Raw genomic sequence first — 9,919 nt, forward strand, 5'->3', positions numbered from 1 at the left:
TAGTTAAATGATTTTACTAACGCTAGCTAGCTATTCCTGCTTGCTTTAGCTCGTTGATGCTGGTGTTAAGCTAAGGTGTGTGTGTGTGTGTGTGTGTGTGTGTTTGTGTGTGTGTGTGTGTGTGTGTGTGTTGAGCCCATACATTGTCTATATATTGATATTAAAGGTCTATGGTTGAGCCCCAGCAGCCTGGCTGAAATTATTATTTTTTTTTTGTTGCTTTGTGGTCGTTGTGTGAGTAAATGTGACCGGTTGTGGTTTGTTGTTTTTGGTTATTACATTAATTTGGACTAAATGTGATGCAGCATGATGTCATAGGCCTACTCATAAAGAAAGTGAAAGCGCGTGAAAGTGATGGATTCAGTGTTTTTTTCTTCTGGTGTTGGTTTTAAATGACTTACTTACATTTTATATATATATATATATACTTATCTATTTTTTTTCCCCCAAGTAAAATTATAATGTTCCCTGTATGGAAAGGAACATCTTTTTTTCGTATGATGCTGAATTGTTTAAACATTGTATAACATGTTTGTAAAATTTGCAAAATAAAAAGAGAGAGAGAGAGAGAGAGAGAGAGAGAGAGAGAGAGAGAAAGTGATGCTTCAGTCACCTTGTAATCTTGTCTCTGCAATAGTATATTGAGACTCTCTAGCCAGGTGTTGACCTAACAGGAGACGATGACTGCAATTGTTCTTTTTATTTTAATTATTGTTTTAATTGAGAGACTCCTAGCAGCAGAAAATTACATATTGTATGTTTAAACGGATGTAGTCCATAGGACATAACCAACGTTGTACTTCCGGGATTGCTCCAGTGTCTTTCATTTAGGCCGGATGGCCGTTAACTTGGGCTTTCTTTGTGTTAGCGTTGCTGAGCGCCTCGTTTTTTCCGCTGTACGCGCCTCACATTTTTTCAGGAGCTGTGTTGAAAAAACTCAAAACTCGGATTAGAAAAACACCCGACGTCATTTGCATTTTTTTCCTTATTGTCCAATTGGGTGAATCGAGAAGTGGGTCTCGTCTGTGGCTTTCATTAATAAAAATAAAATGCTTCAAGCTGATCTTATTGTTTTCTTTAAAATTTTGACTTCAACAAAAAAAGGCAGTGTCGTGTAACCTGCAAAGAGGTGCTCTGTCTGTCATCATCGTTTTGTCGTAGCAAAAGTCTGGTGTCTTGCTGCTTTCATACGTGTAACTGACCTTTTGTTGATGGTCCATCATAGGATTGTTTTCAGCCATGTGCAGCCATTGACGCTATTCAGAGAAATTGACTCACTAAGACCACTCAGTGGTCTCTGTCCTCTAACCTGCTGGGTTCATTTCAGCATGTGGATTCTGAAGGAAAAGATACATAATTCATTCCCTGCCCTTTGACCTCCTGTGAGCCATCTTGAAACCACTCTGTGATGTGGTGGAAATTACAGCCCTCCATGTGTCCCTTATTTATCCATTTGAATTCATCACGTCTCTAAGCAGACAAAATAGAGCTATTCACCTTCATCTTTACGAAGAGAACAGCTTTCAAAATTACAGTTGTGACCTTTGGCCGTGATGATGGATGCACCCCCGCAGGATACATGACAATAAAGTACATTTAACAGTTGTAAGTTGTAAGCAAAATCCCTGAATATATAAGAGTGCTGAGAGCTTGGTCCCAACACTCATTAGGTGAGAACTAAACATTGTAGATACCATGATTTCTGTCTACTCTGTCCTGTACACTCTGGTGCTGTTCTCTGAGCTGAGCAGCCACTTGGTCACTGTAGCCATGCCGGCCGCTAAAGGAGACGAGGGCGCAACGGAGCAAAACGGCCTGTTCCTGGGGGATGAGTCCATGACTGAGCTGGCTGGGGTTCCCCTCTCGTACAGACGAAACCTCCTGCTCGACACCAACGCGAGGGATGAAGACGGAAGCCCGAAAATCCTCATTGTCTCAGTAAGTTTTGTATCACAGTTGTTGATGACTTTTCGAAGTTTTAAGCTGTTCAAATGGTAACTATAGGTTATTAATGGCTATTAAAGCAGTTACTAATTCTTTATAGACAGTTTTAGTTGCACGTTCTGTGTATTACCCAGACTACCCAGGACACTTGTCTTTGGATATAGAAGTTGTCAAGGTTATCTTTCTTTTGTTATTTTGGTGAACCAACCCTGTATTTGGCTAAAGTTACCCCCTATTTGGCCTACTTTTATTTAACTTATCCCACATAAATGTATCTGGCTAGTCTCAGTTTGTAGCCATTGAACTCTGCCAACAACGGTCATGCATCATAACTATTTATTGTATGAGATTTCTTTCCACAAACGACCACAGCTCACCGTAGTTCAACAACAACAAAGAGCACATTATGTCCATCCTGTGACTGAACATTTGACCCCTTTCAATTGGTCACCGTCCTCGTGTCTACTGTGGAGTCAATATTTCATACACGTCTATGAAAAACTTTTACGGCAGCACTGGAAAACCGGGAAATACTATTAGCTGAAAAGGTCAAATGATCACAAGCCTATAAAAGTTTATTGGAATCACAGTGGGAAGAATGATGATATATCTGTGCTCTCTCAAACGTTTGGCTGCGATGTGTAAAGGGTTTATCTGGCGGTTGCGTCTCCTGTGTGTCATGAACATGGTGGTTATCTCTGCGGTAATGGGGAACAGGCAGCCATGTTGGAGAGAACAAAGCCAACTGGGCAAACCGGGGGGGAAGTATAAGAAAACGGGCCACAGTGATATAATAAAAACGGGGAAACATACAGTATTTCTTCCATTTGGGGTTCCTGTGGCTTGGATAAAGCTGGTAAAGGCAGATCCAACACCTGTGCTGCAAGTGAAAAGATAATCTTTGAAAGCTGTTGCAAATTTACTGCAACTGTGACGATCCAGAGTTCAGGTCCTGGTGCACGGACATGTGTGGTCTACGTGCAATCACCAATCAATGCTGTGTTTCAGGACATGGGGCTGAAAGGACACGGTATTCGTGGGCTGAACCCGAACCCAGCCTTCACCCGGAGCTTTCCTCTGCTCGCAGACCGAAGCTTGAGCTACACTCCTGCCGAGCACAGTTTGACCATTGGTCGCAGAAACACTGACAATGGCAGTAAGTATCTGCAACCCATGCTTCTTAACCCTTGTGTTGTCTCCCCGTCGACCATGAACTCGATATCCTTTCTGGTCAAAATTGAAAATGAACTTCTTTAGGCGCTTTTTCTGACGTTTGTTTTTTAATGCTTTTTAAACATTTTTGTCACTTTTTCCCCCAATGCTTTTCTTTTTTCATGGTCAATCATTCTCATAACAATTTATATAACAATATACCTAATTTTAAGATATTAAAAAAGCAGAAATTATGAATTCTTTTGACTAATAATGTTGAGTGGATCACAGACTGGTTCATGTCAAAGTTTAGTCAGGGTACAGTTTTACAACCATTAAAACATTTTCTTTAAATACTATAAATTGAATAAAACAACCAAAATTCAATGAAAGCAGTCATTAATTTTACCTGCAAAGAATGCCTCCTTGCATTATTGTTATGTTTGGGTAATTTGGTTGAAAGAAACCCACATTTCTGATATAGAAAGTGTTGAAAAAAACAGTAAGATTTGTCCATAAGTACAACCCAAGGGTTACCGCAAAAAAGTTATGTAATGATGCATTCATGTGCTCCTCAGATTGTCCCATTTCCCGGATTTTGGAAGTCCTTCTGACTTTGTTGTGTTCATGAGCTTTAAGTCATGTGAATAAAAACATGGATGCCACAAAGATGTTGCATTTGCTCAGAGAATTTAAACAATACATTGAAAGCTGTTTCCAGTATTTATTTGTAGTTTAAAGCTTTGTATAATTTTGATTCCCCCTCACCATACTCTTATCAACATATACAGTGTGTGTGTATATATATAAATATATATATGGTAACCGTCAGATGCTGTCCACGTAAAGTGACCTAGAATAGTTAGAAATTAATATATAACAAATTACGTGTAAGCAAAAAGTTTATATGCAATTTGCAAATTCATAGTTTTTACCACAACCCAACATTTCCCTTCGTCCGCCATGTTTTGCCATATGATGCCAACTCGGCAAATCATGTACCAAAAATGTTCCAAAGCGGAATTCACATGAATTTTGAATACTTGACCAATACACCTGATTCTGATATCCAATGTTCATATTTACTAATACAAGAATTTCTTACTTTCTTTATCCTTTCCTTTAGTGCTGCGGTGTATGATAGGAAGAGTGTACCGGCCCTGCTGGGTAGAATAGTGCTGCCTTCCTGCCCTGAATGTGCTGTAAAAATGTCCTTATACTGTATGTTATCATGAAATGTAGAAAATGAGTACATAAACATGTAAAACCAAATAAAAGTTTATTTAAAGTCTGCATCATATTTACAGTTGATTTTGCTGTGGAATTTTACAAGTTAAATAAACTGTACAACCAGTGATTTAAATACCTTTCAAGCACTAAGTAGGCCTTGTCTTGATGAAACAGAATACTGACCAGAGATCTCCCAATGATCTATCAAACTGACCCATTCACATTGCAGCCACACATTTCTCACTGCTGAATGGGTAAATTAGTGTGGAAAACAATAATTCTCAGTTAATCAACAGAAGATTAATCTGCAATAATTTTGATAAGGAATTTACATAATTTTTCTATCAAAAATGCAAAAAAAAAGTGCTGGTTATTTCTTCTCAACTGTAAAGATTTCCCTTTAGACATTTTGTAGAATAAGATATTAAATGAATAGTTTTGTAGCCTGGGAACACCCTGACGAATTTCCGTCAAATTTGAGATTTGCTCTGCAAGTCAGTCTGGCCAAGAGCCCGTTTCCAAATTTTTCCAAATCGAGGCACCAATCACAACCGCTGAGGCGGGTTTTACACGACGACAGCAAGCAGCTTTTTGTTTCCATACAAAACGATGGCCGCCAAAGCGCAGCAACCCGTTGCTGTCGCTGCTACGTCAGCTGGATCATTGGTCTGATTGGTTGAAGGACTATCAAACTGTACCCAGAGGCGTTTGAGTGGCGTCCGTTGGTGACGGCCCTTTGGAAATGGGCTGTGAACGAAGCTTGCCCAAACCCACTCGGTTATAACTGAGAAGGGTTTGGGGTCAACAAGGCTCACATGTTTGGGTTGTAGTATAAACATATTCAACTCTCTTCCTGGGATTAAATAAGATTCTCGTGTGTGCTACAAATGAAGCTACGGCCTCCAGGCAATTAGCTTAGCATAAAGACTGAAAATCTTGGGTAAAGTGTTATTCTGGGTCAGTTTAAATCCCTAATATTATCTCTACTCAAGCTATTTAACATGTTATAACAAACAGTAGGTTTGTATGTTAAATGCTACCATTAGCCAGTTTAGCTAGCCTTAGTTTAGCATAGAAACTGGAATTTGGGGTTAACAGCAACTCTCAGCAAGTTAGCAAATGAGCATATTTCCCCCAAAACAATAATTAAAACATTGAACAGATTAACGGACTAAAAATCATTAGTTGCAGCCTTATTTGGAACTTACTTTGTCATTGGAAGAAAACTAATGAACAACATTCAGCTGCTTTGTATGAACGCCATTTGACAGAAGGTCTATAGACTGACATGAAACCAGTACTAAACCTTATTAGAGTCTGAAGAAGCTGGTTAGCTTTCCCTGCCCAGCTATCAGCTTCTTCTTACTCGAGGCCTTACTGACATTCTTGCCCTGCGTTTGGACCAAGACAAGTTTCTTCTGTGGAGGCTCGTTCTCTGAACCACCATGTTGGTCCGAATCCACCTGTTTCCTCTTGTTGCCCTTTCTCTGGATCTGAGTGCCGGTTTTCTTCCTATTGCCCGGGCCTGCACCTCTGTTTTGCACATTTCCACTTCTTGGTTCAAGAGCGGGCCCCCGCTGCACGCCGTTCTGCTCCTTATTCGGGCATTCAGACGTAGACTTGGCTGGAAAGATTGAAACAAAGCAAAAGCAAGTGTGACAACCTGGTAGGAAAAAAAAAAAAGGGAAAATGTTGTGACGAAATTGCTGACGTTAGCTGGTCGGGGAAGCAGGCTGTGTGTTTATTCTATGAAGCTGAAATTGAACATTTGTCATGTAACCTGATGGAGCAGAGCCTGAATTCCCACGAAAACAAAAGACAGAAAGGGAAATGGGCAAAACGTATGTGTGAGTGTGTGTGTGTGCTTTTGGGTTTTTACTACAGATGTGTCTGTGTGTGTGAGCAAGTTTTATAGATTAATTTAATGGCTGATTGTAAGTACCAGTCCCAGGGCTAGGGCTGGGAAGGGTTCAAGGCTTGAGCTGTGAAGGTGTGCCTGGGCCTGAGTCCAGCTGTGTTGCGTCAGAGGAAACTGAAATCCATCCCAGCAGAAAGAAAACGCTGCACCGCTTATGTTGACATTTTGAGCTTTTCTCTGCATGCAGGGGAGCACAGTTCCTGTAGGGTTTTATGAAGCTGAATCTGTACAGTGCTGCTCATAAGATTAGGAACCCATGCTAAAGTTGACTAAAAAGAGGAATAATAATCTTTTGGAAATTGATCCTAATGCCTTAATTAATAAAAAGTTAGAAAAAAAAGAAACCTTTAAAAGACACCCATTTTCTTTGTGAATAAATGCATCATAAATAAATGTACTTCTTTATAATACAGGGGGCATAAGACACCACATTGTTAAATTCACATAGAGACAGGCAGATTTTTATTTCTCTTCACCATACCTAGAGTACTTTCCATAAGATCATCTCTCAATGCCAATCACACCAGCTATTCGGCTAACTGAAATCAAACCATGCATGCATGTCAGGATGCATAGTGTCCTGGATCCATGAAATAACTGGCCTTTGAAGGTAAAAATGTGCCTGCTTCTATGGGAATTTAACATAGGGGTGTGAACTCCCCCCCCCCCCCCCCGTATTTTAAGGAAGCACATTTATTTATTTACGATACATTATTCAAGAAAATTGCTGTCCTTAAAGGTTGGATTTATCCTAACTTTTTTAATTAAGGCATTTAGATCAATTTCCAAAAGTTTTTTTTTTTTATTCCTCTTTTTAGTCAACTTAAGCATGGGTTTCTAAACTTATGAGCAGCACTGCACCTTTGGTTGTCTCCTCCACATCAGAGCTGCACTCCTCATCCACAGCTGGGATTGTTGGGCGTTTGGGTGCTGGGTGCACACAGGTAGGGACCTGGCTGGTGCTGGGGAACTCCAGCACACGGTTGAGTGGCAGTTCTTCATCTTTGTATGTGCACGCAAACTGGGATCGAATGACTTTGTCTCTGGGCTGGAATAAACAGAGAAAAAAAAAATCGTTAATGCAGCTGAAACGATATGGTGACACGTCCATGATCAGTATCAATGACTCGGGGCAGGTGGCCTAGGGTTTCCTTAATTTTCGGCTTTTACTTTGTCGTTTGGAACCAAAACAAAATCAGAGGATTTAATTCAGGGGATACCGAAAGTCAATAGGATTCATCCTCTAGGAAGAGACACAAAAACAAGTTGAAATGAGTCTCTTCTGCTGTAATTAGCTAACCTATGTACGTTGCTGTATTTTTTTGACTACAGTATTTAACTTTTTACACAGACCAACTGACAAGGTGATAATAAAAGGTTAAGGAATCATCTATCAGGCCAGCTTTACACTTTAAACTGGAGCAATGGTTTCTTTAATCTTATCACAATTACACACAGTAGAGCAACACCTCATTAGAAAGGCTGAGTTAGTTGTTTGAAAGTGAATGATACCGAAATACTACAATCTTGGCCCTGGGGCACACAAATCCACAGCTTTTCAACCACTGTTTGATCTACGCCTGCTTGGGATTATCACAATCCAAGGATTTCACCCTTCAGGCCAGTGGGCCACAGTAGGGAGGTAAAATCAGAGAGAAAAATACAGCGAGCAAAGCTGGGTGGGTCCGTAAAGCACAAAGGGATCAAAGCCTTTGTGCTTTTCAAAAGAACTTCTTAAAAGTGCACCTAAAACAACAGCAACACTCACAACAAGGCACACTTCAATAATGGAGCTAAAAATGTATGCTGCCATGGTTGCATGCTAATAAAACAGAACTGAAACACCCCTGAAACAATGGGAAGGGATGGAAGAGTGAACACGGCCAAACTATGACTGACGGAAAACGTCTAATCCAATTACAACAGATGGGAGCCCAACATGGCACCGTGTGGTCAGACGGCCCTTATTCCTCCAAAGATAGCTGTCCTAAAATGACCCCTGCACACCGCCTGAACCGAGACTGGAGACACCTGACCAAGACATTCCTAAAAGTACGTCCACAAGCAGGTGCAAGCAATTTCACACAAAGGTGATAGAAGTGAGAACAGGTGCACCGTTCATATTATCACGGTTAGAGACTGAGGCAATCACTCTGAAATAAAATGCAGATACTGAATCATGTAATCATAAGCATCTCTTCGCAAAGATCATTACTGACGTCAAAGAAGAGCAACAGTAAATTGTTTAAAAGTTATTTCTGCGTTTGGATCATTTGTGGCACAGAGACAAAAGATTTGGAAACATCCCAAAAGCAGAAACTAAATCTGTCCATCTCCGTGTGTGCCAGTTGACGTCAGTGCATGATGAAACCGCTGGAGAAGTCTGGGATAAAGTCATTCAGCAGACAACAGGAAACAATAACCTTTCAAGTTCCCCCTTGCTAGTCAAATTACGCGACTGATATGGCATCTTCAAAGTGAAATTGATGCAGAAAGCTTCCGCTCACCGAGTTCAGGAAGCGGCGAGCTGCCCAGGGACCATTACAGCGCACTCAAACAGGAAGGCAGCCAGATTGTGGGGAGCTAAAATGACATCTGCTAGCGCAATCAAATAAAGGAGCCATTTCACAAAATATGCTTAGCATACATGTTCAAAAGGAGTTCACACAGTGGAGCTGCTTCAGGTTAAAAGACTGGTCCTACCTTCAAATCTAAAGCTGGTCTTGTCTTGACCAGAAAATTGTCTTTTTTTCATTTTTTTTTTTTTTAATTCCATGCGGCCTTTCTCATCAAAACCTGACGCCTACATTACCCACAATGCAGGTCAAACACTGTCATGGATTGTTTTTGAGATTTGGGTGTGTGATTAGTCCATCACCAGACCAAGCCAAGCTCAATAGATGTGAGACTAAGCAGTGGCTGGGGAGTATGCTCTGTATTTTCTGGTGACCAACGGGCGTAGTTTAAATGACTGACTCTGTATTGGATAGTCCTTCAACCAATCAGACCAACGATACGGGTGACGTACAATCGTATCGTGTTAAACCAGAGGTCTGTACTACGAAGCAAAAATTGGTTTTAACGGGGTAACTTCAGGTTCAACCCAGGGTTTTCTGTATCATGACATTGGATCACTTGTTACTGGGTTCAATCGCCATGGTAATTTATGCTTAACACCTAACCTGGTCGGGAGCAGGTTATGTTGGGGATTAGAGATCAACTGGTGTTAAAGCACCGGTGGAGCCATAGACTGAGTGGGTGGAGCTCGCTGAGGTGTGCTCTTAAAAATTAAAGCATTTAAAAAGCAACAACCCCGTTAACATTCCCTGATGGATATCTTTATGAAAGACCTATATTTTCAGTGGAGGGAATTACGCATCTTTGTCAGCTTCTTGAGCCGTGTGTTGCCAATGTGCACAGGTTTGAATTATGTTTTTTATATATATTTTTTTTTTAATTTACTCTCACATGGCTTACCACTGCCAGGGTAGCAACTGAATTAAGAGGCTAAAGCAACAACGGTTTATGAAAAGCGTAGTGTAATTATGGTCAGATCTTGGGTCTGACTGATGGGAAAGTGATATTGATAAGTGTTGTCATTTACACATTTATGTCTATTTTTTGGCAGCTTCCTTCCCGTTTTAGGAAGCAGTGAAATATGCGTAAAATATGCAG

At 40.6% G+C, this 9,919-nt stretch overlaps 3 protein-coding genes across 4 annotated transcripts in view; 2 read left to right on the plus strand and 1 right to left on the minus strand.

Moving 5' to 3' along the window:
* Nucleotides 1–9,919, plus strand: part of nup37 (nucleoporin 37) — a 34,020-nt gene that overhangs the window by 140 nt on the left and 23,961 nt on the right. The gene's annotated exons all lie outside the window — the stretch shown is intronic.
* pmch (pro-melanin-concentrating hormone) lies at nucleotides 87–4,389 on the plus strand. Its single transcript, XM_032505678.1, has 3 exons — nucleotides 87–1,938; nucleotides 2,953–3,100; nucleotides 4,223–4,389. Exons 1-3 carry the CDS (start codon nucleotides 1,696–1,698, stop codon nucleotides 4,270–4,272), a joined length of 441 nt encoding a protein of 146 aa, XP_032361569.1. The 5' UTR covers nucleotides 87–1,695; the 3' UTR covers nucleotides 4,273–4,389.
* The window catches only part of parpbp (PARP1 binding protein), a 14,789-nt gene continuing 9,228 nt past the window's right edge, over nucleotides 4,359–9,919 (minus strand). For both annotated transcript variants that reach the window (XM_032505639.1, XM_032505640.1), the window contains exons 10-11: nucleotides 7,106–7,292; nucleotides 4,359–5,950 (exon numbers count right to left, since the gene is read on the minus strand). In XM_032505639.1, coding sequence (XP_032361530.1) covers nucleotides 5,637–5,950; nucleotides 7,106–7,292 — 501 coding nt within the window. In that variant the 3' untranslated portion in view covers nucleotides 4,359–5,636. The remainder of the gene's footprint in view (nucleotides 5,951–7,105; nucleotides 7,293–9,919) is intronic.

The sequence above is a fragment of the Etheostoma spectabile genome, chromosome 23, assembly GCF_008692095.1.
Source record: "Etheostoma spectabile isolate EspeVRDwgs_2016 chromosome 23, UIUC_Espe_1.0, whole genome shotgun sequence".
NCBI lineage: Eukaryota > Metazoa > Chordata > Actinopteri > Perciformes > Percidae > Etheostoma > Etheostoma spectabile.

Excerpts from the sequence above, each read along its gene's own strand:
- pmch (XM_032505678.1), top strand. The coding sequence starts at position 1,696 with ATGATTTCTGTCTACTCTGTCCTGTACACTCTGGTGCTGTTCTCTGAG. Across the intron at positions 1,939-2,952 it reads CGAAAATCCTCATTGTCTCA|GACATGGGGCTGAAAGGACA; the intron begins GTAAGTTTTGTA and ends GCTGTGTTTCAG. Across the intron at positions 3,101-4,222 it reads CAGAAACACTGACAATGGCA|TGCTGCGGTGTATGATAGGA; the intron begins GTAAGTATCTGC and ends CCTTTCCTTTAG.